Here is a 27,794-nt window from a genome sequence, read left to right on the forward strand (position 1 = left end):
CCCCCCCCAAAAGATATCCTGTACCTTTTTGCAGTCACTCCCCATTTCTCCTAACTTCCCCAGCCCTAGGCAACCCACTGACCTACTTTCTGTCTCTATGGATTTGCCTCTTCTGTATATTTCATATAAGTTGAATCATAATATATGGTTTTTTGTGTGTCTGGCACTTTCACTTCACATAATGTTTTCAAGGTTCATTCATGTGGAAGCATGTATCAATCCTTCATTCCTTTTTAGTGCTAAATAATTGTCCATGGTTTGGATATACGGTATTCTATTTATCTATTTATTACCTGATGGCTATTTGGGATGTTTTTTTTTTTTGTCTCTTAGGAATAATGGTGTTATGAACATTCATCTACAAGTTTTTGCATGGACATATTTTTATTTCAGTAGAATTGCTGGGCTATATGATAATCCTATATTTAACCTTTTGGGCAACTGCCAAAGATGCTGCACCATTTTACATTCCTACCAGCAACATATAAGCATTCCAGTTTCTCCACGTCCTTGCCAACACTTGTGATAGTCCATCATTTTTGTTATAGCTATCCTAGTGGGGATGAAGTGGTATCTCATGGTGGTTTTGATTTACATTTTCCTGACAACTAATGAGGGTCGAGTGTCTTTTTGTGTAGTTGTTGGCCATTTGTATATTTTGTTGGCAGAAAACATTTAAGTCTTTATGCTCGATTGTGGTAGCTTTCTTTAGCTCAGGGTTGGTAATATTGCACTTACATTTGTTACTTGTTTCATATGCGGTAACTCTTATTTTAATGGTTGTGTAATTTTATTATATTGTATATCTGTCTTTTTTCCTTTTTGGAATTAGGGAGTAAAGGATAAATGTAAATATACACAGGAATGTGTGTGTATGTATATAGTTGTGTGTGTGTGTGTGTGTGTGCGGGCGTGTGTACATATATCCAGTGTGGGGCAGTGGAAAGAAGAGCAGATGTTAGGATTTAGATGACAACTATTCAAAGCTGTCCCAAAGTTAAGTGACTTCATCAGTGAGGGTAATATGTGTTAGTTCCCTCACAAGGATTTTGTTTAAGAATCAAAGTGAAAGCATTTTACAAATTTCAAAACATTCAGATGTAAGTTGTTGGTTTTTAAACAATATTATTGTTGTTGTTGTTGTTGTTAGCTCTTCCAGTGATTAGAAAATAATTGTGTTTGCTTAATAGCTTCCATTTTCTTCTCGTTGTGTAGGATTTTCTAGCTCATGTCATCCACCACCTGGCTGCTATTAGCTTGATGAGCTTCTCTTGGTGTGCTAATTATATTCGCAGTGGGACCCTCGTGATGATTGTGCATGATGTGGCTGACATTTGGCTGGAGGTAAACATTTGCCGTTAAAAAAAGTAATAACAATACCATGTCCTGAGTTTCTGGGACTCCTCGCAGGAAGAATGGTCTGTGAGTGATTTAGCAGGGCTCTCCGTCCTGAAAACACCCAAAGTCCGAGCATGTCTCTGGGTTCTCAGATCCTTCAAGCTTAGAGAAACGAAACCTTGTACTGTTTAGTTTCCAGTCTTCTCCATGGTACTCGAGAGATGTTAACCCATGGGATTCCACTTGTAAAAGATACTAGCTCAGGAAGTAAGTTGAGATATTTGAGGAAGGAATGAACTCTAATCTTTTAAAAGGAAAATGTGGATTTGTGGCATTATGGATTCTTAATGTTGGATGGTACCATATATTTACTTAAGCCAAAGCCAAATACCCATTGGATGCTTGCACTGGCCCCACACTGATCCTCCTCCAGCTTTAAAGAATGAGAGCTGATGTTTATTCAAATGACATTTATTTTCTAAGGAAGGAATGTTTTGGAGCAGAGGACATTAAAATAAGAGCCTTCCTAGTCCCAAACAACACAAAACATGAGAAACAAAGCAAATTAGGATTGTTTTCTCTACTTGTCTCTGTTCCTATTGGTCCCTGTTTGCCCTGAGGCAGTGACCCAACAGCTCTCTTGCCTGCCAGCTCTCCTGCTGTACTTAGGGCCACATTTCCCAGAGCCAGGAGTTTGTCCTCTAAATACTTTCATTTATAATGGAGCTGAGGAAAAGGATGCTCACCCATCTCATGTTCAGGATTGCCTCTTGAACGGCTGATAGCTGAATATAAGTTGGTATGGGAGAAATTCAATTTGATAGGATCTTGTTCTTCTAGATCAAGGTTCACCAAACTTTTTGGTGAAGGGCCAGATAGTAAATCTAGCTCTGTGGGCAAGATAGGATCTCTTGCCCTATATTCTTCTTTTCTGATTGTTTGCTCTTTCTTTTCTTGCATCCCTCTAAAAATGTAAAACCCATCCTTAAAGGGTGACCAGCTTTAGCCCATAGGCTGGATGGTAGTTTGCTAAACCCTATTCTAGATGTAACCAGAAGTCACTGGAAACCATTTCAAAGCAACTGGTTACTGTTAAAATACTAGGTGTGTACAGAATTTTGTTTCTTCTGTGTAAATGCCATTAGACATGTAAATCCCCTTCCAAAGGTCAAGATTATTCGGGGCAGCAAATGGCTTAGCAGAGGAATTGTGCCAGTTTTCCCATGTGTTGCTGTCTGAATGTAGCCATATCTGTTATAATTACCTCCTCCTCTGATCATATCTCAGTAACCCTGCCTGTAAATTAAGACCACATTGGTCATGACTTAAGAATTTTATGCTACTCTGTTGCTTCTAACCCCTCTAGCCTTTGGTGTGTGTCCACTGCAAAAACAGCTTCATTGTGTTGTTAAAAGGCAGTTAGATGTGGAGACTGGGGATAAGCTCTGGGTTGTCCCTGCCCACCCTCCCCCACCCCATCACTGACATGCTATAATTCCCTAGGTGACTTGGGCAAATCACTTAATGCTTTGTTTTCTGTCCTCAGCGGTAATATGAGAAGTCATATCTACCTCTTAGGGTATATTGTGAGGTTTAGCTCATTACTGTTGGAAAATGTTCTGAGGTTCTTAGGTAAAAAAAAAACAAAACAGAAGGAAAATGAAATGTCAGACTCAGAGGTCCCTTCATGGATAAACTATGAGAACAGCCTCATGTTGTTAACGATCATGAATCACTCCTGATTCACAAGCCATGATCTAACCTGAGGTTCAGTGAGCATGACCAGTACCTTCCACCAGCTGGGAAGAGCAACATTAAGTGGTGGCATAGGGCTGATTTCTGATATCCTCCAAAGATGCCTAATCCACAGATTCCTCGAATAGTTGGCTTTAGCATTGCCTTCTCCGGCATGAACCCAGATATGGTACAACTTTCGCCCCTGTTTAGACCCTCCTAAATATGGTGACTGTTAATCTTTCATATTCCTCAAGACAATTGGTGGGTCATTTGTTAGCTCTTTCTCTGCAAGGAAAAACAGCCTTGACATCCACAACTCTGACTTAGAAGGAACCCCTGTCTTCTTCATGCATCTTCCTGATCCTCTGGTTTTCCACATGTTCAAGTTTGGATGCAGGACCCAACACTTGGAGCAGTATCCTGACTCATGCTTAGCAAAGGAGCAAGGGGACTGTCGGATCTCCATCCTTGCACAGCCCAGAATATGCTGTGCGTGTATTTACCCCAGGGAATGCTACTTTGCCCTCACAAGTGCACTCTCTCCCTGCCTATGCACATCTCTAGCTAGCTCCCCTAGCCTGGCCTCTGACTCTTCAAACAACTCTCACTCCATTCCAGGCACGCTAAATTTCTGGCCTATCTCCCCATACCTACCTCCCACCCCCTTGGCAGACTAGCTTTCCACCTCAGCATTTGAGGCTGTTCCCTTCTGGGCCCCCTGCTGCTCCACACTCTGATCCTATCCTTATCCCACGGTTAATATGGCGAAGTATGGAAAATGCAATGTAAACCCTTCCCGAAGCGTAGATAGGCTGCCTCTCTTGTTTTAGAGTGGCTTTGAGCTTCTGGGCCAATTTCAGTCCCGAAACCACCCTGATCTGAGCCACGCTTCTGGAGGGATGACCTACACTCATCATCTCCTACCCACCTCCCACCACCCCCAAGTCCAGACACTTTCCATGCAGCCTTGGGCTCCACCAGATAATGCAAGAGAGAATTCTCATCAATTAACCTTCTACTACCACATTAAAGACTATGTAATTCCTTTTCTTCAATATAGATCATACGGGCAGTGTAGACTAGCATAAAGTAAATGGAGAAAAATCGAGTGCTTGCAACTTTGTTTCAACCAGGACAGGGCCCCCAGAGCAGCCTCCTCACTCTGCCCCTTCTGTCAGCTGCCTTGATTGCAACGTGCGCAGCGCAGCCCAGCCCAGCCCAGGACTTCACTCACAGCTCAACCTTTCTCCAGTCCAGCTCTCCAATCAGTTAAATGGAGAAAATAAACAGGTGCCCCAATAAAATGCATGCTAGCATACATTGTGCTAACTTGTAGTGCTTGTGAAGGACAGGAGTAGTATTAAAATCATTTGAACAAATAAGTAAATAAATAAAGTCATTTGAACATATCTTTTTTTAAACATTCTATTATGGCAAATTTCAAACGTATGACAAAGAGAAGAGCATAATGGACCCAATGGCCCATCCTCCAGCGTTACCAGTTATCAGTATGGCCAACCTCATTTCGTCAATTTCCCCATCCATCCCTCTCCCCCACCCCCCCTACACAGACCGCTTTGAACCAAATCCCAGACATCATATCATTTCATTTATAAATATTTAATTTCAGAGTTTTATTCTAATATCACGTTATCTGAATGCAATTGCTTTCTTTGTTTTCAGTCTGCTAAGATGTTTTCTTACGCCGGATGGAAGCAAACCTGTAACGCCCTGTTTCTCATCTTCTCTACCATATTTTTCATCAGCCGCCTCATTATCTTTCCCTTCTGGTGAGTAGACAAGGGGCTGGGCCATGCCTTTGGGCACCGTGCTGAGGTGGCCTTGGCACGTTGTTGAAGTCTCTTTCTTACATTGATCTCCAGTTGTTTGTGCCAAGTTCAGTCAGAGAAAATAGTGGGAGGGGGCCATTTTTATAAATAATTAAAACAACACCTTCCAATGTGGAAAAGGCTTATGATAAAGGGAGGTGGAAAATGTGTAACCCAATGGGTAAGCAGCAACTTTTACTCTAGGTCTTGTTTCATGAATGTGGATCTTTGTGTTTAACAGCTTTTCCAGTTATTCATTGAAATGTCATTGGCCAATCACCAGCTCTTTGAAAGAGAGGCATGTTCTATGTTAAAAATATAGTAATTATAGCCACCATTAATTGAATGCCAGACACTGGATTAGGCCCTTTGTATATCTTGGCTCCAGTCTATACAACAAATCATAAAGATAGGTATTATCACTCTTATTTCACAGATGAGAAAACTGATACTGATTTCATTTTCCATGATCACTGGTCTTAACAATGGTCTGGATATCCTTTTAATATTGATTGACTCTTGATCAGCCTGTTGATTTTGTTTAGCCAAGGGCTGGCAGTGTGTCTCCTCTGACAGTCATCCCTTTGGCAAGCATAATTTTCCATGGGTTGATTGATCGGAACCGGAGGAAAAGTGTGAGGAAGTCTTTGATAGTTTGGGAGAAAGAACTTATAATGAACCATTATTTGGGGCTGGTCTAAGAGTTTCAGATCCTCTCAACAGGAAAGTAGAGTTGGTGTGGCCGAAGATCCTGGGTTCCAGGGGAAAGACAAGGGGACCCAGGTTCCAGACCTGATTCCTATTGGGTGGACAGCACCCTTGACTAGCCTGCAGGGAAGTCTGGTCAGAGAGGTCAGTGGGTGCTGCCCTCCCTATGAAGCCAGCTATATCCTTAAACCAAGACCAATGTCTTACTTAGACATTTTCTGGAGAGGAGCAGCAGAGTGTAGTGATTAAGTTCGTGGATGCAAGTCAGACCTAGATTCAAATCCCGGCTCCACACTTACTACCTGTGTAATCTTGGACATGTTAGATCATTTCCCTGGTCTCAGTTTCCTCGTCTGTGAAATGGAAGTAATTGCTGTCACAAGGCTTAAATGAAGTAATACGTATGAAATAGTGCAGAATAGTGTCTGGAAAATAGTAAGGACTTGGCAAATGCCAGCTACATTTATTAAAGTTTTTAATAAGTCTCCAAGAATTTGAAATTTAATTTAGAATCAAATCTGAGACACACGTTTAAAATACTCTCCTTGGTTGATGAATCACATTACCCCCACTTTTGCTTTGGTTGAGCCAATGTGTTTGTGAAAAGATAATATTGTATGGTAGCAGTTATTGATAGAATAGTATTGACTTTCAGGTAATATTTGAGTTGTGGCTTTTCAGTGTGACTTTTATGATGCTGTAAATCCAGCATTTGCCTATCAATGGCCTCTTCTTATGTTCCAAAAGTACCATGTGTTCCGGTTATCTGTTGCTACATAATAAACCATCTGAAACTGATATGACAGTGTTGGACAATGTTTTTTTGTAAAAGGCCACAGAATAGCTATTTTCAGCTTTAAGGGCTACATATGGTCTCTGTCACATATTATTCTTTGCTTTGTTTTTTTCTTTTACAACCCTTTAAAAATGTACCAAGCCCAGCTGAGCTCACAGGCTGTAGAAAAACAGGTTGCAGGCCAGATTTTATCACCAGGCCTTAGTCTGCAGACCTCTCTCTTAAAACAACAATGTTTATTGATTATTATTATGGCTTATGCTTTTGGAAGTTGACCGGCCTCAGTGAGTTGGTGGTTTTCACCTAGGGTCTCTATTGTGGTTACAGTCAGATGTGGCCAGAGTTGGGAATTTTCTTGAAGACTTCCTCACCCCACATGGTTGAAGTAACACATATAAAATCAACTGGTTGGTGTTGATTGTTGGTTGAGACCTCAGCTGGGCCTGTCAGCTGGAATACCTACACAGGGCCTGACCTCCCCATAGCATGGCAGCTGGATTTCAAGGGTGAGCAGCTCATAAGAGAGCTAGGCAGATGCTGTGTCTCATTTTATAACCCACCTGCAGAAGTCACATTATGCCACTTCCAACCTCATTTTCTTCATTGGATCCAGGTGACCAAGGCCAGGTCATATTTGAGGAAAGGAAAATTTAGACTCCATTTCTCCACGGGAGTAGTTTCAAAGAATTCGTGGGCATATTTAAAAACATACACCATGGAAGCTCTCGGTCCAGGGAACTCTCTGAGAAGCTTCACAGTCTTGCTGCTATGGTTGGCTTTTGATTTAGCAATGAAGGACGTTAACCTCAGACATTCCCATGATGTCTTAAATCAACAAGCAAGCTTACTCCTCCCCAGAAAACAACCAAACATCGTATTGGGGTTGAGTGATTGTGGAGGTGGTGTGTTACTTTCCCACACACCCTTGACTTTAAAAATCCTAGATTTAAGAAGTCGCTCTCTTGTCAGCATTTCTGGATTTCAAGAAGAATTAGTTGCATGCATTTGGCATTTTCTTGATCTTGATACTTTGTTGAATTCACCAGCCCACTGCAGAGGGCAGCCAATACCACTGTTTGCTGTCTTCAGGAAGTTGGATTGCAAATAAACCCGTATTAACAGACTGGATTGTAAAAATTTTTTTGCTGGTAAAAATTTTTCTGCACTGACGTTGACTAGTCCTCATTGTTTGGAAGGCTGAGGAAAGCCTCACCAAGCTATTGGAAGTTTGAGAGATTGATTCTCGATGGTTTTTGAAAGACTCCGTTGCAGTGTGTTACCCTGGCTTAAATAGTGTTCCCATCAGCTTGAACGTGTTACACAATCATCTTGTGGTGCCAAAGAGGAAAAGTCAGTTCCTTGTTGTTAGCCTGGCTCCAACCATCTGTCTAAAATGTGTAAGTGTCGATTCATTTTTCAAGGATATTTTATTAGTTCAGTTTTTGGGGGAATTTACTTGGACCAAACGATGTGCAGATGATAGACCTCATTCAAGGTTCAGACATTTTTGAGGTGCCGTGGGAGGCAGCTGGCTATCCAATCGCTCTGTTCCTCGCAACTGCGTTTGTTGCACATTTTGTGGTACGATGAAGGGCTGAGTGGCGAGAAGCCTTGACCCATCTGAAATTTATCTGGAAACTGTGAGAGAAAGAACCAGAACTTGTACATTACACTTGCCTTTCCCTTTCTTTTACTTTCCCTTCGTTTATTCCGAGCCTCGAGCATATTTGCTTTTCTCTGATGAGTTTCTTTTGTGTGGGTACAACTGTGTCCCCTCTTCTCTCCTTCTGCTTTTCTCAGAAATCTTGTTTAGCCAATTCTCACTCAATCAGTGTCAGCAAGTGGTAATTACATGTTTTTTTATAATATTGTTCCTCTCAACATCAGGCAAGAATTCCAATTGGCCTGGGCTAAATTACTTTAATCTAATTGCCTGGTTACCTCATTTGTTTGTATTTTTATTCAAAAGCATTCAAATCTCAGGCTTATATTTTTTACATGGTATTCCCAAGTGTTTTATTTTATTTTTTAAGATTTATTTGTTTATTTTTGCGAGAGGGGGAGAGAGTGAGAGAGAGGAGAGCGCATGAGCGGGGCGAGGGGCAGATTGAGAAGTGGACTCTCCACTGAGCAGGGAGCCTGATGCGGGACTCGAACCCAGGACCCTGGGATCATGACCTGAGCTGAAGGCAGATGCTTAACCAACTGAGCCACCCAGGCGCCCGCAGCTGTTGTTTTAAAATAATGGCTTCTCTGCTTTTGAATTATTGGATGTATCCATTTATTTGAATATTATACAAATACTGCCAAGGAATCACGAGGCTAGAAAGACCTTCCTAAGTTCAGGTAAACAACTCTGCCGACTCTTGACAGTTTCCTTCATAAACCGCAAGGACAGATAACAATTTAGTCCAGGCTGATGCGCTGAAGGAAAGGAGCATTCTGTCTCAACTGAAGTTTACAGGGGGTGGTGCCGGCTCATTGCTTCGTTTCTTGAACTCATTGCACCTAGATGTTGTGAGGAATACAGCAGATGAATGAGACACAGTTCTACCCTGCGGGAGGAGTTCATAAGGGCAGTAGAAGAGATCTTTGTATCAACTACCTTGTCCATATATTTGAAGATGATTAATACTGACCTGTGTTTTGGATGTTCAAAAAAATTTTCCAATGGTGAATAATATTCAAATAAGGAACTTCCTTACCTGCAAGGGTACATATGCTTGTGGTAGCTTTATATGCCCCACCACTGGTTCACTGGATTCCAGGCTTTAGCTTTTGAGGATCTGGCTCTCACTGGCATAGAGAAGCAGTACCGTGGGAAGCCTCAGGTGAAAAGGAATTCTGTGGGTGATGTGACCATATGAGTACCTGGAATGGCTATCAGAGAGAGGGCAGTTTTAAGAAAAGACAAGACAGGGCGCCTGGGTGGCTCAGCTGGTTAAGCGACTGCCTTCAGCTCAGGTCATGATCCTGGAGTCCCGGAATCGAGTCCCGCATCGGGCTCCCTGCTCGGCGGGGAGTCTGCTTCTCCCTCTGACCTTCCTCCCTCTCATGCTCTCTCTCTCTCATTCTCTCTGTCTCAAATAAATAAATAAAATCTTAAAAAAAAAAAAAAAGACAAGACAAGACAAAGCTAGAAGCATACAGCAGTGCTCTTAGCTGACATTCATCAGAGGGGAAACAAGAGTAAGGACACAATGGACCCACCCTCATAAGGCCCGGAGCCTGGGTGTCATGGTGCCATGGTGGGCTTCCATGCCCTCATGGGATGGCACAGTGCCTTACACACAGCCACCAGAGGAAAGGAAGGGCTCGTGCAATTTGAGAGTGGCTCTCTTGGAACTGGGGCCACTCCCTTGGGCCACCACTGCAGGTGTGTATCTCAGAACTAGACTTTCCAGTTTCACGCCTGTGTAAGAGACAATGAATTTCACCGCCTGTGTTTGTTCAATGTCTCGTTCGACAGTGTGCCCTCACAGGAGCTCCTTCCCTTGCACCCCTCATGCTCATTACTTTGGCTGTTCATAAATGAGTGAAGGACAGCTCCAACAATCACCCTTCTTCAAATCATAATACTTTAGGATAACGGACCTTACACAGAATTTAGCCCAATCCCTTTATTCATTTACTTATTTGGGGATAATTTCAAGTATATTACAAAGAACTTTAATGTATTACCTTCACCCCGATTTACTAGTTGGTATTGTGCCCTGTTTGCTTTCTCATTCCTGTTCTTCTCTCTCATCCCTCTCACTCTCTCAACACACACGTACACACACACACATATGCATATATGAATCTACATATTTTTTCTGAATCATTTGAAAGTTGCAAACATCACATCCTTTTAGTCTTAAGTTCTTCACTATGTCCTTCCCAAGAACAAGCGGATCCTTTTATAGGATCACAGTATAGTTCTCCATTTCCAGAAATGTAGCAATCTACCATCCATGTTTCAATTTTGTCCGTTGATCCAATAATGCCTTTTATGGTTTTTTTCCCTCCTACTGGATCTGGCCCAGGATCATATTTGGCCTTCAGTTGTCATTCACCTGGAACAGTTCCTTACCCCTTCTGTGTCTCAGGTCATCAGCATTGTTGTAGCATTTAGACCCCCTATTTGTATTCCAGGTGAGGAGTTAAGATATTTCCAGGATCACACAGCTAGTTATGAAAGAACCAAGACTAGAAACGGGGCATCTGAAACACAGAACAGATATGTTTCAAATTAAATTAGTAAATCGGACGACTGAAAGCAGGCATAATTTGCCTTCCCTAAGTATTTATTAAATTTCCTTCAACTACACAGTCACTTTGAAATATGACATCCCTGAAATAAAAGGTAAGCAATTACTCACCAGTAGAACCAGTCTTTGTTATCCTGAAAAGGCTTAATGCTCACACCTGCAATTAGCGAGAGAAAAGGACCTTCACCTTCCAGTTTTCATTAGGAAAATGCAACTTTTGTTGGCTGCCTTATCTAGCCCAGCAAATCCAGCTACTGTTTAAACCAACAATGTGATTTTTTCAAACCACTGAAATTCTAGTGATTGCTAGAGGGAAGGTGGGAAAGCAAACCAAAGAGGGAAAAGGCCAAGGTTCACAATCCAGGGTCGCGGTGGTTCGTAGTGCATCTGTTGGAACAGATTAAAGGCCAGTGGACGGAGCAGAGTGGCTTCTGGCAGTCTCTGAGCATCCTCTGTGAAAAGAGAAATTCCATGTAGCCCGGAAGGGAAACATGGGTTTGTGTGTTCATGTGTTTGCCTGCACATGAGACACACGCATGTTCGGGACAAAATTGAGAAGGACAGAGATGTTTATTTTTCCCTTCTTCCCACTCTCCTTTTAGCAAAGGAAGAGAAGAATTGGGATTGAGAAGCTGGACCATCCTTTAGAGAGGACACAGATAGAAAGAGGTCCTGGCCGAGTAACTGCAGCCCCCAGACCTGCTGTCCCTGGGGCCACACCGGCCACCCACTTCACAGCTCCTCTCCACTTTGGTCCCCTCTATCCTGTGCAGAACGTTCCGGGTAGCACAGGGTCCCCACTCCTCCAGGGCTCCTCTCCCTCTCCCGAGGGGCTTCCCCCTCCTTTCCCAAAGCAGAAGCTCCAGGCAGTTCAGCTGCACGCTCCCCTGGGTGTTGCTCTCCCTGTAGTGTGAACGGAAGCCCTCTGCAGGAGGAAGGGGTGGGTGGAAGAGGGCGTCGTCATAGTGGGAGTCACGGCAATAGTCAGAACTACCATTTTTCCAGTGCTTCCTGTATGCGAAGCTCTTCCCGTTTGTCAACTCATTTAGCCCTCACAACAACTTGATGGAGGGAGTGGTGGCATTTTCATTTTGCAGGAGAAACGGAGGCCCAGAGAGCTTATGTCACTTGCTGCAGACAGCAGGCGAGCCGTGATCCTCATCTAGCCGGCCCCAGAGCCCATGCCTTTCCTCTGCCCTCGCGGCAGTAGCTCGGCTCTCTCTGGAGGCATCTGCATTTTAATGGTGGTCTCTTCCATTTCTAGGATGCTACGGTTGGCAAAGCTGCCTGTGTGTCCCCCTGGAGCCTCCCAGGCATGGGGCAGGGTGACTTCCACCCTGTCCAAGGACCAGGAGGTTCAGTGACTTGTGTGCAGGTTACAAGGCAAGAAAAGTGGCCTCAGCCCCGGAACTCTGCTCTGATGAGGCTAGGCCGTGTGTACCACTCCCCTTTCTAAAACCAGCAAAGCTTCCCCGATGCCGGGACTTGCAAAGCCGACAGCAGATGCCTCCTTTCACCTCTGCACCTGCATCTTATACCCCCTCTCCCTGCCACTCCTCTCCCTTCAGCTACATCTGTCTCATCTTAGCCCTTAACTTCTCTACAATGCCTCCCACCTGTGGTACCTTACAACCAGAACCCTCTTTTCTGTCTTCCCTTGAACTGCAAGAATAGAGAAATCTCAGTTCAGCAATACCCACCCCCCTGTTTTGTTTTGTTTTGTTTCCTTTGTATGGATCACAATGAGTAATTACATGTTTAGGTCATTTTTCACATTCTCTGGTAGAATCTATAAAGGAGATGCTTTCGAATTGTTTCCTTTGTTACTTTTGACATTGACAAATTCCTAATAGGGGACCTAGTAAGGAGCAAGGCCCCTGAACAGGGGAAGGGAGGATACAGAGAGGAAGACATCATGGCTGTTGCCTTCGGAAAGCTTGCCGCTAGTGAAGAGTGAACTTGTACGAGCAAGTATGACCACAAGCAGGATGAATCAGGCCAAATGCTCTCAAGGAGTTGGTAGTGGGGGAGCCTAGAGGAATTGCCATACATTCAGAGGCGATCAGAATAGCAAGGAAGCTTTCGTTGTAGAGGCGCCCATGCTTTGATGGGTGAAGAGAATTTCAGCTGAAAAGGGGAAGGGCATTGTAGGCTGAGAGAGTACAGAATAAGGCACACAATTGCTTACAGATCCAGCAAATCAGAATGGCAAAGAGGCTTATTATTTCCTGAAACCCCTGTGAATGCAGGCACCAGAATGTGAGCCTTACAGCTTTAGGGATTTGGGCCAGTTTTATTCATTGCTATATTCCTGGCTCCTATAAAGTTCCAGGTAGCACTTTGGTAGGTGCTCAATGAACACTTATTGAATGAATTGGGTAGATAATCATTGCTTCCATTTTACAATTGAGAAAATGCACGGAGAAGTGGATCAAGGCTACGCAGAACCAGGACTTTAAGTGGGAGAGACAATATATTAAGAAAATATGGGAAAATATATTTTATAACGATGGAAGTGAGGAAGGCCCTTTGAAGCATACCGTGGAGGCTATGTAGAAAGGCAAAAATCAACATATTTGGTTACAAAAATGTTTTAGAAGTTAGTCTGCCAAAAAAAAAATCATTAACAAGGTTGAACAAGAATTAGATGATGTAGTGATATTTAATATGATAAAAAATAATGTTGCTATGCTTGATATGTAAAGAGCATTCATGAATCAATAGAAAAAGTACACATCCCAATAGAAAAATGGACAGATACCATGAAGCAGCAGTTCACAAAAGTATAAATCAAAATAACCAAATAAAATATAAGTGTATATACATATATATTCACTTCACAAGAAATAAAAATGTAAATATAAACAGCATGATATTCTTTTAGATAGATGCTGACAAAGTACAATGTTGGTCTAAGGAAGCAGGTACTCTCATACACTCTTCGTATTATAAGAAAATAAATTGGTATGGTCTTGCTGGAAAGCAGTCTAGCAATGTATTCTAAAATGTCAAATGAGTATACTTTTTTATTAAGGACTTTAGCTATTCTAAGAAAATAATCAAACGGTTCTATCAAAATGTCTTTACAAGTAATTCTTACAGTATTCTCTATAACATAATGAAAATTTGGAAATCAATATCTATCAAAAAGGGATTAGTTAAATAAATTATGATATCTATACATAGATTTCTGTGCAGGTATTACATAGCCTGGCATATAGTAGGGGTTGGCAAACTCTGGCTCGCAGGCCAAATCCAGCCCACTGACTGTTTTTGTTAATAAAGTTTTACTGGCACACAGCAACACCCACTAACTGGTGTATTTCTACAGCTGCTCTTACACTATGGTGACAGAGTTGAGTATTTGCAACAGAAACCAAATGGCCCAGAGGCCTAAAATATTTATTATCCATCCCTTTACGAAACCGTTTGCTGATCCCTGATACATAGATATATTCATTGACATGGAAAGCTCTCTGTAGCATATTATTGAGTCATAAAAGCAGGGTACAAAAATCACATGCATAGTGTGTTTCTGTTATAAAAAATCATGTGGTCATGGGGAAGGGGCAAAAAAAGGACAAGGACCGTAAAACTTAAAGAATGTATTTTTAGGAGGGATGACTTCAATTATGTTTACCAAAACGTAGTGGGTTACGTGCGAGTTGTGAGATGTTAGGTGATTTTTCCTTATCCTCTTTATATTTTTCTATAATTCCTAAGTGTCTAGAAGGGATTTGTATAAGTGGAATGGATAAGCGGCCATTATCTTTGTTATATAGAGGTGTTATAAATTGTTACAATTTTGGACATAGTTTGGCAAAGTCTTAACAGGTTTTAATACACACCTTGAATGTACATACTAACGTGCACCTTGAAACAGTCATTTCACATTTCGGAATCTGCACTTCTAAAGAAATAGCCTTCCATTTGGGAAAAACCACATACACCGAGTTGTCAAGCAGTGTAAACTGTTTTTTGATTCCACGCTAAGTGGAGTCGAACATAAATCCCCACGTGTGGCAGACATCTCTGAAGGTCAACAGCAAGTGCCCCTGAGGCTGGGGAACAGTTGACATCCTCATACGTGGCTGGTGGGACCGCACAGCAACCACTCTGGAGAGCAGGTTGTCAGTTTCTTGAAGTTCAATGTATCCTTATATGTGAGACCCAACCATTATGGTCACACAAAACCTGTATGTGACTGGGGCGCCTGGGTGGCTCAGTCGTTAAGCGTCTGCCTTCAGCTCAGGTCATGATCCCAGGGTCCTGGGATCGAGCCCCGCATCGGGCTCCCTGCTCCGCGGGAAGCCTGCTTCTCCCTCTCCCACTCCCCCTGCTTGTGTTCCCTCTCTCGCTGTGTCTCTCTCTGTCAAATAAATAAAAATCTTTAAAAAAAAAAAAACAAAAACCTGTATGTGACTATTTATAACACACCTATTCATAATGGTCAAACACTGCAGACAACACGAATGCTCTCCGAAGGAAGGGTAGGAACACAAAGTGTGAGACGTCCGTAGAGTGGGCTACCACTGAGTAATCCAAAGCAACATGCTCTTGGTGCCCACGACAACTTAAAGGCACCATGTTGAGTGAAAGAAGGCAGTCTCCGAAGCTGACACACCGTGTGACCCCATTTATATGGCCTTCTTGAAAACACAAGATTAAAGAGAGAGCAGATGAGGGTTTGCCAAGTTCTAGGCCTTGGGGAGAGAGTGGGACTCGAAAGAGAGAGCACAGGGTTTTTTTGTTTGTTTGGTTTTTTTTGAGATGATGGAACGGTTTTGGATCGTGATTGTGGTGGTGGTTACATAGATCTCTGTATGTATTATATAATTCATACAACACCAAAAAAAGAGTCAGTTTTACTATATGTTCATGTAAAAAATAAAATTAAATATGTATAGGAAAAACCGGAAGATAATACACAAAAACCCCAATATAATTTGTTTAGCCTGGTGGTATTATGGGCAACTCTATTTTTTTTATTTTTCCTATTTTGCATGAATAGATTACTTTTATAATTAGAATAATACACTAACAAGCAAACCAATCCAGGAACTCTAAGATCATAGTAGTGTATGAAGTTTGGGAAGGGAACAGGGGAGCCCTTCCTTCAGCAGTCGTTATCTGAAGGCACTGTGCCTTCTGGGTCATCGGGGGCAGCTCAAAATGATGGCCATGAGTCTGTTCATGAAATCCATAGTTATGCAGTTTGCTTTAGAAAGTGGAAGTAATAATAGAGTTTTTGTTTCTTTAAAAGCCTCCTTTATTGGAAAATTTACTTTTGTAAAACTCCCCATTCACCTTTGCTGCCAAATATATGAGGTTGCGTCATAAGGGCAATTATAACCCCATGTAAACATGCATTATCCTATTTGTTCTACAAACCCCGGGGAAGCCGAGTAGGGCTGTGTACGCTCTTCTGTTTGCAAAGAGGAAATCCAGGTACAGAAACTGCCGGGTAGTCAGCATGACAATAAAAATTCCATTTGCTTTAACTTTTCTCCCCAGAGGCAGACTGTATATTTTTTTTTGTAGCTCGCCAATAATGATATAAAAGGTAATATTATCATACTGTCTTCCCTTGAGAATTTCCTGGGCATGGTTAGAAATGAAATAAATGTTGTATGCCTTGAGAGAAAAAGTATTTGTTTTTCCACTGAAAATTCACTAGTACTGTGTAATGAAATGCTCTCCTCTGTTTTTTTTTTAGGATTTTATATTGCACCCTGATTCTGCCTCTGCATTATCTTGAGCCTTTCTTTTCATACATCTTCCTCAACCTCCAGCTCATGGTCCTGCAAGTCCTTCACCTTTACTGGTGTTACTTCATCCTGAAAATGCTCAGAAGATGTTTATTCATGAAGGTAAGGGCTGCCTGAGTCTTGCTGCTCTAGGCAGGTGAATTTCATTGACAGATTGAAGGTGATGCCCAGACGATGGAACGCTCTAGTTAATTTGGAGTTAACTAGAATTCCTTTTTTTCCCTTGATTTGATCATGACTGATAAAAATGTATCTAAAATGTAAAATGTAAAACCCTAAAATGTTTTTCTTTAGGGTAAGTTCTCTAAAGTGCTTTTAGGAAATTGTTTTTGTTAGAGGACAAGTCATTTTTATAAAACTTTTATCCAAAAATTGATTGTTGCTTTTTATTTTTATTTTTTAAGATTTTATTTATTTATTTGAGAGAGAGACAGACAGAGAGAGATAGTGAGAAGAGAGCATGAGCGGGGAGGAGAGAGAGAAGCAGGCTCCTGCTGAGCAGGAAGCCCGATGTGGGACTCGATCCCAGGACCCTGGGATCATGACCTGAGCCCAAGGCAGACGCTTAACCGACTGAGCCACCCAGGCGCCCCCTGATTGTTGCTTTTTAAAGAATGTCCTAATGAGTTTAAATTTGCTCTAGTTTGAGACAAGCTTTATTGTGATAGTGGAGTAGTATTTCAGAGCCTTAGGTTTACCTTCACTGAGCACCCAGTTTGCACGTGATGCTCTCTCCCTGAGCCTTCTCCTACCATCTGAAATATTGTCCGTCAATTGGCTATGCTTTTTTCCTGAAAACAGCTTCTTCTCTAAATAGTAACATATTAATAATACATTTTAGACAATAGAAGTTTTTTGTTTGTTTGTTTTGAATTCTGTTCTGGGTTTTAATTCCAGAACAAAGGTAGGAGGGCTTCAGAAATGAGTAAGACACAAAACACTGCCTTTGGGGAAACAACCCAACATCTGGGGGGGAATATTCACCTACTAGCAACTACCTATATTGTGCTAAAGAGACATCCCATAAACTTGCTGTGGAAGACAGAAACCAGTTGACTCAAGGTCCGGCCAGGGAACGTTATCGAATGGATGGAATTTGACTTGAGCCTTGAAGGCAAGTAAAAAAAAAAAAAATCACAGCTCCTTCTTTGTCAGTAAATCATACTTCTAAGGGAGTTTTAATTAAGGATCTTTCGAGGTGGAAGTTACAGCGGGCCCATTTTCAAGTGCTACCATCCATGTATACACAACACTGTATCATCAGAGGGAGTGGCTCGTATGTAACAGGTATGGCGGTAATTTACCTGATAAGCTCATGTTCTGATCAACTGTCAGATTAATTCATTTTCCTACTTTGGTAAATGACTGTTCAAGAATTGACAAATGAAATGGACATTATGATAACTGACCTCTGGGTTTTCTACCATCTCCTAGCTTCTAGATCTAGACAGAGGTATAGGGAGTTGGGCTACATCTGGATTGATCGCAAACCAAATTCGGAAAGTAGTTTTTGTTTGCTGGTTTTACTAAATGACTGACTTGAGCTTGCTTTCTTGGGAGCGGACTCTCCTCCCTTAAAAAGTCAGCGTGCCAAGAAAAAAACGCTTTCATCGAATGGTTCTAGCTTATTAATATTCTAAATAGTTTTCTCATGACCTATGCAACAGTTATTTTACCTCTGAGTGACTGATAAAGTTGAAGTGAGTGCGATAAGGTTAAAAAGTCGAGCAGTTAGACCCTTTGCACATCGAGGGCTTGGAGGGAAGGAAGGGCGCTGAACTGAGCCTGTCCCACCCCTGGGTCGAGCCTTCCTGGAGTGCCCATCTCCCTAGCCAGAAACTATTCCCTTAATCACTGGTGAGTGACAATAATTACAGGCTGGAAGGGAGCCAGGCTGAACAAAACTTGGAGACCAGAGGATACTCTTGTTTGGTTTTAGCAGCATCATGTTCATATTTCTGATCTCTAATGGGTTGTACCAGGCCTGATTAAAAACCCAGTGGGTTGGGGAGCCATGGACAGGAATTCCCGATTCCTCATGCCGTACTTTGGAAAAGCTGTTTCCCATTTCCATTTGATAGCAGTAGTAGAGGCCCCCGCAGCCCTAATCCCTGCAGTTCGTATGACTTCAGCTGGCTTGCATGTGCACTCTGTTTTCCATAGCAGTGGCAAAACTGGCTGTGAAATCAGCTTATTCCTCCAAGCTGTAAAGCTGCCTTTTAAAGAATGCTATTTGAAGGCACCGTTGCATTGCAAAGGGGAGGAGACAGATAAAGGCGGGAGTTGACACTCTTAGAGGAGCACCGAACAAGACCGTTTTCAACTCTACTTAATGACTCGTTAGCATTTAATATACACGCCTCAATTGTTACTAAGGTGACGCGTTCTTGGATATTTAGAAAATGGGACTGCCGAAGTTCTTAGGCCTCTTAAAATGTCTTTCAAATCTTGTAACAGAGATTGGGAATTTGTCTTTTTAGGTTCCTTATGCCTGGTAGGCCCTTAAGAAGTAGTTTCGAAGATGCAAATGAATACAGATCACACCAGGGTGGGAAGTTACAAGATTATTTATTAATCTTTTCTCTGGTCTCCATAGATTTGCATGGTAGACTGGAAAGACAAAAGTGACTATACATCTTAAAAATAGCGCTTGTTGAAATATCCACACCTTATTTTCCTTCAACAGTGGGGTTACTGTGTGCCTATGGCGAATGAGGACCTTCTACCATTTGCTTCTGTTAATACCTTAAAATAACAATATCCCTATAATTTCAGGATTCTGACATAGTGGTTAGCAGGCACTGATGAAACTGAGCTGGTTCCTATAAAATGGGGGGATTTTGTGCGGGACTCCCAGCTCACACCTCCCATCAGGAAGTATGATGGGCTGAGATATTTGTCTTGTCATTCTCTTTGCAAACACGAGAAGTGCTTTCAGAGGAAATTAGGAGGGTGGCATGCTCTCATTTAATATTACTTAAGAGAATGTGATCATCCCTACGCTTTTATTTTCTTCTTCCTAAATATCACACTGGGTGCTGGCCAACTCAAGTATGTCTCTTTGACATCTCAGGCTGGTGTGCAGCCAAGACACGGAGGGCAGGGCCGAGCGTGCAGCCATTACAGCCCAGAGCTGGGATGGAACGACTAGCCCCTGGCAACCTGCCCCAGCCATCTGCTCTGGACAGGCAGTGTCTCTGAAGTTCACAGATGACACTTGACACACGCTCAACTCTTTTAGCTAAAGAAAGGAGGACCCTTCTCATAAATCGGAGAAATCTGAGGCCTCAACCAAATTCGCACAGTAAGTTTGTGGCAAAGCTCGAACGTGAGTCTCTTCGCTTGCAATACTTTGCCTTTTCTAATTAACCGTTGATCTGAAATAGCCAGAAAATTGATTGAAAAAACTGGCACGGAGTAAGAAAGAATCCATAAACAACTTGAGTAATCAAGGTAGTGGAAGAAAACACAGCACAAATTCTTTAGCTTGTTTCTGAACTTTCTAAAAATATAAGAAAACGTTTCGGAATTCTTTTTTCAGTTTCAGAGCACTTCCTAGTAAAGCAAGTCCAGAATAGCCAAGAGTACAGGCTTTCCCGTTTGCTGGCTGTGTGATCTGAGGCATATTACTTCCATTTACTGCCTCAGTTTCTCCACCTGTAAATTGGGGGTGATGATATTAACACCCGCCTTGTAGGAGAAAGCTGTCAGAACAGGACCTGGCACATAGCAAGCACATGGGAAGGTTGGCTGCCATTACCATTATTCCTATTCACTCAGGTTCTTTGTGGCAAGTCACAGAGAGGCTGTGACTTCCAGGTCGCCCGGCAGTTGGGCGTCAGTCATGCCCTCCCTCCCTTCCGCTTAGATAATGCTGCAGCTGAGTCAGGTGTCCGTCCACGGGCGCCCATGACCGTTTGCTAAGCTGTCTTCGGTCAGTTAATTTGCGTGACTCACATTCTGATGATCCTTTTTGACACTCTCTCAGATATCAGTGTGTTAGTGAAGAAATACAAAATCTGTAACATCCAGCAAACCTCCAGGTCTCTTTTGTTAGTAGTTAATAGTGGATCTAAAAACTGCCCTTTGCTGAACAAGAGATAAAAATATCACAAGGGCTGGCAGTTAAAATAGAGTATTATAAAAATGCTATCAGTTTGGGGCACCTGGGTGGCTCAGTCGGTTAAGTGTATGACTCTTGGTTTCAGCTCAGGTCATGATCTCAGGGTCATGAGATCGAGCTTTGTGCAGGGCTTGTGCTCAGCAGGGAATCTGCTTGTCTCTCTCCCTACCTCCTGACTCCCCCCAACTCGCTCTCGCATGCTCACACACACACTCTTGCTCTCTCTCAAACAAATAAATAAGTAAAATCTTTTTAAGAATGCTATCGGTTTATATTTCTATATTTCCAAATATTTATACAGGTTAACTGCTTTAACAATCTATTGAAGAAACAACAGTGGAGTTTATAAACTTGTAACAAGTAACTGTGCAAAGTTGCTCAGTGTAAAGAATTCCAGATTTGAATATTCTTCCACACTGTACATTCAGCCGAGCCACAAAATAGACTTTCAGAACTGGGAGAGACCCCTGAATATCCACCAGGACAGCATGGCCCCCCTCCTCAAGGCCTTCCTACTGCACCACAGTGCACTGCTCACTTGTACATCAAACTGCTATTTCCCAGAGGAAGAGAGGGGGCTGAGTGAAGAAGTTACATGACCCTGAGAGCATGACCTGAGCCAAATGTTTCATGGACTGCATCTCCCAGGCACCCCTCGACTTTCTTTTCTTTTCTTTTTTTTTTAAGATTTATTTATTTATTTATTTGACAGAGAGAGACAGCGAGAGAGGGAACACAAGCAGGGGAGAGTAGGAGAGGGAGAAGCAGGCTTCCTGCTGAGCAGGGAGCCCGAAGCGGGACTCGATCCCAGGACCCTGGAATCACGACCTCAGCCGAAGGCAGATGCTTAACAACTGAGCCACCCAGGCTCCCACCCCTCGACTTTCTTAAACCTTACATAATTAGAATCACACAGCGTGTGCTTTTCTATATTCTTTCACTACAAACTTCATAATCTTTTCATGCCTCTGCTCTGTTCCCTTGTCATGGTTACCTTGTCAGTAATCCATGAATTCCAGCTCTTCGGAGAGGGCACTCTCTAGAAAATCTCCCAAGGGCTCTCCCCATTAGGGGATTTTGTGCCTTAAAACAATCGTAAGTTTTTATAAACTCGAAGGTGTGGAGTTGTTTAAAGAAGTCAAAGTAGAAGCAGCAGCTGTCTGCATGGCTCTAAGATAATAACAGAAGGAAAACATAGCAAACTGAGCAAACTGGCCTCTTCCCAGCTCCCTGCCTCCAGCAGAATTCCTGTTACTTTGCCCTGGACCCAGAGGCCTCATTAAGAGACCCCCAGGCCCAACCAGGGCACCTAGATGAATGTGCGGGAGGAGACCCGACCTCACACTCACATCTTGAGATGGAAGCAACTCAGAACTGGAAAGAGGGGTTCACCTGCCCGATGGGGAGTGGAGGCTCCGCGGGACAGAGGGGCTTCCTCAGGCTGCTCCAGTCACGACCAGAACCCACGCAGTGACCTTTTCGGTGAATGTCTGTTTTCCTACAGCAGGATAACATTATCCAGGCATTGCTTTAGATACTGGGTTGTTCGATAGCCTTTCCCAAGCTATTTGGATATTCTTCTAGCATCTTCTTCCAAACTGTTTTCTTCTTGCTGTTAGGACAGTCACAGTGGGTACCCATGTCCAGGTACGGTGCCACCTCTTCCTGCTGATGAAAATAGCCTGACTTCTCCGCTCTTCCTTCCAGGCACACGGGCCTCTGATGTAAAAAGATTATATTAGTGTTCTTAAATCAGTCAAACAAGATTGTATTTCAGTTTTCTTCAATCCATCCTCTGTTCCTTTGGAAATAGGCGCGGGCAGCGGCTGGAGGCCAGCAGCCGAGTGAGGACTGTTATTTCTAGCTTTCAGCTGCTGGGTGACTGTTCAAAAGTGGCGAATCTCACTTCTCCGCAATCTCCTGTGAATTTTTAATTATGCAAATGATTTTCCATACTTACTTAATGACGTATTAGTTCCCTTTGCGCATACTCCTGAATTTCTTGTCTTGTGTGTTTCTTTCTTTTTTTTTTAAAGATTTTATTTATTTATTTCTTAGAGGGCGAGCGAGAGAGAAACAGCATGAGAGAGGAGAGGGTCAGAGGGAGAAGCAGGCTCCCCGCCGAGCAGGGAGCCCGATGTGGGACTCGATCCCAGGACCCTGGGATCATGTCCTGAGCTGAAGGCAGTCACTTAACCAACTGAGCCACCCAGGCGCCCTTGTCTTGTGTGTCTCTTAACAGTGGTTTTGAAAATACTAGTTCTTTGGAGATACGTGACTAGTCAGGTCACTGGGTGAGCAGGAAGTCAGCGGAAGCCGTTGTAAAAGGAAGGGACTTTTCAAATGAGAGTTGTCCTGCAGAAGCATCTTTGAGGGTAGCAGTGGGCACTCAAAGCCTGCCCTTTCTTTCCTCTGTCCCAAATGTTGACTCTGATGTTTCCTTGAACCACTGGTCATATCTCGCTGAAGTTGAAAAGGAGGTGAGGGATGGGGGAAGATCCAAGGAAAAAGAGATAAAAGAAGCTCTGACATCTCTCATACTTGGCTTTAAAAAACATTTCACAAAATCCTTGGGGCGCCGGGATGGCTCCGTCGGTTAAGTGTCAGACTCTTGATTTTGGCTCAGGTCATGATCTCAGGGTCGTGAGATTGAGCCCCGTGTTGGGCTCCATGCTGGGCATGGAGTCTGCTTAAGATTCTCTCTCTCTCCCTCTCCTGCTGCCCCTCCCCCCCACTCATTCGCTCACTCTCTAAATAAATAAATAATAAATAATCATTTCACAAAAATGGAATTGATTTTTATATATTCCTGAAAGAACAGATACTTTCCATTTTATTAGTAGTGAAACAGACACACACAAAGCACATTAACACACGTACACCTACAGATATCTTATATGGAACTTGAGTTTCTGTTTCTGTATCAGCCTAGACAAGGCGATGAGCACAGTTCATGGCTTATTAATAAATCTACACATTCACACCAGGAGGTGAAAGTGTTATTAGTGGGTGCTTGGGCCAGAGAGATTGGTAAAAGCATGTGTAGGGGAGAGGTCCCCTGTCTCTGTTAATACCCCATGAATTTCTGTGGCCCCACCCTTCCAGTGGTTCCTTCCCCTGCCCCTCTACATAAGTCTCAGCAGAGCGCTTTATGTAGCATAAAAGAAACCTTATTCCTGAAAACCCATTTGGTTTGTAGATAATGGGTAAAATAAATGAACCTTACAACACTTGCATTTTGATTTAGAATGTGGGCTTTAGCGTCTGAATGACTTACCATGTAGATGGCATTATCCATGTTCTGTTTGGGGAGTAGCAAGAGTGCCATCCGTGGAAGCCTGGACTCTCAGTGGGGGCTATTTTCTGCAAACTGTGTCTCCTTGCCACATATAATGGGCTCTGGAAAGGCTCAAGAGAGCAGCACTGGGCACGTGCACTCTTCGCAAGGCTTGCAGGCCCATTTCGCAGGCCAGTCAGACCTCAGCCTCAGTGTTGCTACAAGCAACTTGGGCCTGTATGTGCACCTCTGTAATATTTCTAGAATTGCTGGAAAACTTGGTCATGTCTTTCAAGCGAATGGGATTGGCTGTTCTCACTCATGTGGCCAGATTGGGACCGCTGACCCCATCTCTAGAGTGCTCCACTGAGGCCCAGCCACAGTGGGCTCCCAGGCTAAGGTCGGAGCTGATGCTGTAGCAGCTATAATGGGTGGCTGTTTATATCATGACTCTACCTGCACCCCCAGAAATCTCCCTTGACCCATTTATCTGGGTGGAAGATAAATGTGCAAGAGTCCAGGCTCTGGGAGGGCCCCCGGGATCCCAGTTGTCCAGAAGAAGAGAGTAACAGGTGAGGGTAAAGCTCAGGGAGGGAGTAGAAGGGATGGAAAGCAAACTGCCTAAGTTCTGTGCCTTTCTTGCTCCCCCTTGTCAGTTGTAAGTGTGTGTGTGTGTGTATGTGTGTGCCTGTGCACACACAAGAGGATTTCAGGGGTGCCCTAGGGGTCCACACCTGTGAGGGGGTGAAGGGAGCTGGATGGGACAGAGGGAGAAGTTAAACTGTGGTGCATTTATAACAAAGTCCTCAGCCAACCCTACAGGGAGCCCTAGAGCTGGGTGGCCCTTCAGGGATGTCCAGTTGTGGCAAAGGGGTGGGACCTCTGTACCCTGGCCTGAACGTGTCACTGGATGTGGGCTGCCCTCTGGGGAGGGGGCATAGCTCTGGGCGAGGCAGCTCCCTTGAGCCAAGGGTAATAATACCCAGAGAAGGACATGCCTGCGAGCTTCCCAGGGCTAGGGGATTGCAGCCGCCATTCTGAAGGGCCTGCCATCTCTGCCTGCCCCATCCTGGACCTAACACTCATCCCCACGAGGAGAGGGAGAGAATCACAAGCAGACTCCTCGCTGAGCATGGAACCAGACATGGGGCTCACTCTCATGACTCTGAGATCATGACCTGAGCCAAAATCAAGAGTCAGATGCTTAACTGACTGAAACATCCAGGTGCCCCCTTTCTATGCTTCACTTTGACTAATTACTATGTCTTCACAGTCTTTGACTTTTTTATTTTGTGGTGTCTAATCAGCAGTCAATCCCATCTAGTATATTTTTTAATTTCAGATATTGTGTTTTCCATCTCTATAAATTATATTTTGGTCTCTTTTTATATCTTCCATTTTTCTTAATCTGTGTTTTTTCTCTACCTCCCTGAATATATGGAGCATATTTATAATAGCTATTTTAACACCTTTGTGTGCTAATTCCATCATCTCTGATAATCTTGGGTCTTTTTCTATTCATGGAATTTTGTCCTGGTTATGTGCCATATTTTCCAACTTCTTTGCAAACCTGCTAATTTCTTATTAGATACCAGACATTTTGAATTTTACATTGCTGGATGCTGGGTTTTGTTGTATTCCTTTTAAATAGTGGTTTTTGTTTATTTGTTTGTTGTTTTAAATAGTGTTTTTGTACGTGGTACAATGAGTATTTTGTTTTTGGACACCTTCAAGGTGCTAGTGAGAAGTTTGATACTTCCAAAGGCTTGTTTTTAAGCTTTGCTAGGGTGAGCCCAGAATAGCTTTTGGTCGATGGCTGTTAAGTGAAGTCCTTCTTAGCATTCTCCTTGATGTCCACTCTCCTTGATGTCACTCTGGCTGGCGAGAAGACAACAAGCTGCCACCATGGTCCGAGCTCCCAGGGTTGTTTTGCCAACTTCTTCTGGTGATTCTTTGCCTGGCCTTTGGTAGTTTCCTGACTCACCTGCACAGGTCAGTACTCGGTCAAAGACCGAAGGGGATTCCATGGAAGATCTCCGGAGCTCTCTTTCTGTGTGTCTTCTTCCTCTCCAGCATTCTGTCCCACAAATACCAGCTTCACTTTGGGGAACTCCAACTTCTGTTTCCTCAACTCAGTGGCACCCTGGGCTCTGTTTGGGTTCTTCGCTGTGCTTTAGCTTAGACGTAATAAGATGGTGTGCTGGGACCATTGCAGGGCTCACCTCCCTCACTTTCTTTTTCTCAGGAACCACGATCCCGAGCTGCTTATTGAACAGTGTCTAAAAACTATTGTTACTGGTTTTTTTGAAATCCAGCTTTCTAGTTGTTTAACATGCTAGGATAATCTAATCCTTGTTTTTCCATCCTGGCCAGAGGCAGTTGTCACAGTATTTCATTTTCCAAATAACAGTAGTTTATACGCTTCCTGAGACAGCCTGTTTCATTTTTGAGCAAGTATAACTGTTAGGTAGTTCCTTCTTTTCTCCTGATCTTTCCCTCTAGGCCAGTGCTGCCCAATAAAAATACAATGTGAGCCACACATATAATTTTAAGTTATCTAGTAGTGTCATTTAAAAACTCATAAGAAACAGGTGAAATTAAGTTTAGTAATATATTAAACACAATAGAAGCAAAATATTATCATTTCAATTTTGCCTGCTGCCTATTTTGCCCAGTAGGTATTTAAACAGGGGAAGATTATAATCATATTTAAGGTTAATATCATGATTCAGCAACCAATACCAAAAATTATTAATGAGATCCTTTCATTCTTTTTTTTCACATTAAGTCTTTGAAATCCAGTGTGGATTTTACACTTACAGCACACCTCAATTTGGACTGACTACATTTCAAATGCTCAGAAGCCACATGGGGTGAGGGGCCACCACACTGGATGTTGTAGCTCCTGGCTCTAGAATAGCAAATGTACTTCTCTTCCCCTGCATATGGGACAGGTGGTGGGATATGTTCTCCTGTGTGATCTGTCCTCATGGGATCCCTGATGTCATACTCAATTATAACAGACTGGCTGTACCCACTACCTTTGCTTTTCCACTCAAGAAAGGTTTTCAGGGGCGCCTGGGTGGCTCAGTTGGTTAAGCGACTGCCTTCAGCTCAGGTCATGATCCCAGGGTCCTGGGATCGAGTCCCGCATCGGGCTCCCTGCTCTGCGGGGAGCCTGCTTCTCCCTCTCCTACTCCCCCTGCTTGTGTTCCCTCTCTCGCTGTGTCTCTCTCTGTCAAATAAATAAATAAAAAATCTTAAAAAAATAAAAAATAAAAAATAAAAGAAAGGTTTTCAGTTTGTGAGAAAGGGAAGATGATAGCCAGCCTATTGTTTTATTCCTCTTTCTCCTCTGCAAGATCCTGACTTCTCTTCTGTTTTCTTCTTTCCTTTCACTGCTTGTCTCCAAGTACCACATCTTCTTTATATACCTGATTCTTCCCAACAAACTCGGCTTCCTGTCTGACACACACTGGGGCTCCTTCTCTTTAGCAAGAGGTAAGAACTACCAGGTCCCAGCCTGTGCATTCATGCTTTCCCTCACTCTTTCTGGAGGTGATTTTATCTGTGCTTCTTCTAAGTCAATACACCCACCCTGCTCATTTTTCCAACCTTGTCCTCTCCACTTGCCCAGCCACTGGCTAGAGGGCTGTGGTGGCTCATTAGAATTTGTATATATATTTTCTTCTTCTTATAGATAATCTAAACAGTGTTCTCTGTTCCCCAGGAACATTGAAGGCATTTTATTCTGTATTTGTTTTCAGAGAGTGAGGGAGAAATGTGGACTCAGGCTACCATTGTTCTTCAAACCCAGAAGTCCTCAAGCAAATCATTTGCAAACGTGGGTGTTAAAAATGTTCTTAATAATAGACTTCTTCCGACATTCTCACAAGTAATCTTGATGATGTCTCCGTATGGAAGCTGCATACAGCAGCAACCCTTAGATACCAACCATATGCCCCATC

The 27,794-nt window shown here is 43.0% G+C and overlaps 1 protein-coding gene across 1 annotated transcript in view; it reads left to right on the top strand.

The window, feature by feature from the left end:
- Positions 1-27,794, top strand: part of CERS3 (ceramide synthase 3) — a 101,452-nt gene that overhangs the window by 55,351 nt on the left and 18,307 nt on the right. The window contains exons 9-11 of the mRNA XM_035024021.1: positions 1,216-1,344; positions 4,759-4,865; positions 16,375-16,528. Coding sequence (XP_034879912.1) covers positions 1,216-1,344; positions 4,759-4,865; positions 16,375-16,528 — 390 coding nt within the window. The remainder of the gene's footprint in view (positions 1-1,215; positions 1,345-4,758; positions 4,866-16,374; positions 16,529-27,794) is intronic.

Source organism: Mirounga leonina, unplaced genomic scaffold, assembly GCF_011800145.1.
Source record: "Mirounga leonina isolate KUSES-001 unplaced genomic scaffold, KU_Mleo_1.0 Mir_178, whole genome shotgun sequence".
NCBI classification, from domain to species: Eukaryota; Metazoa; Chordata; class Mammalia; order Carnivora; family Phocidae; genus Mirounga; species Mirounga leonina.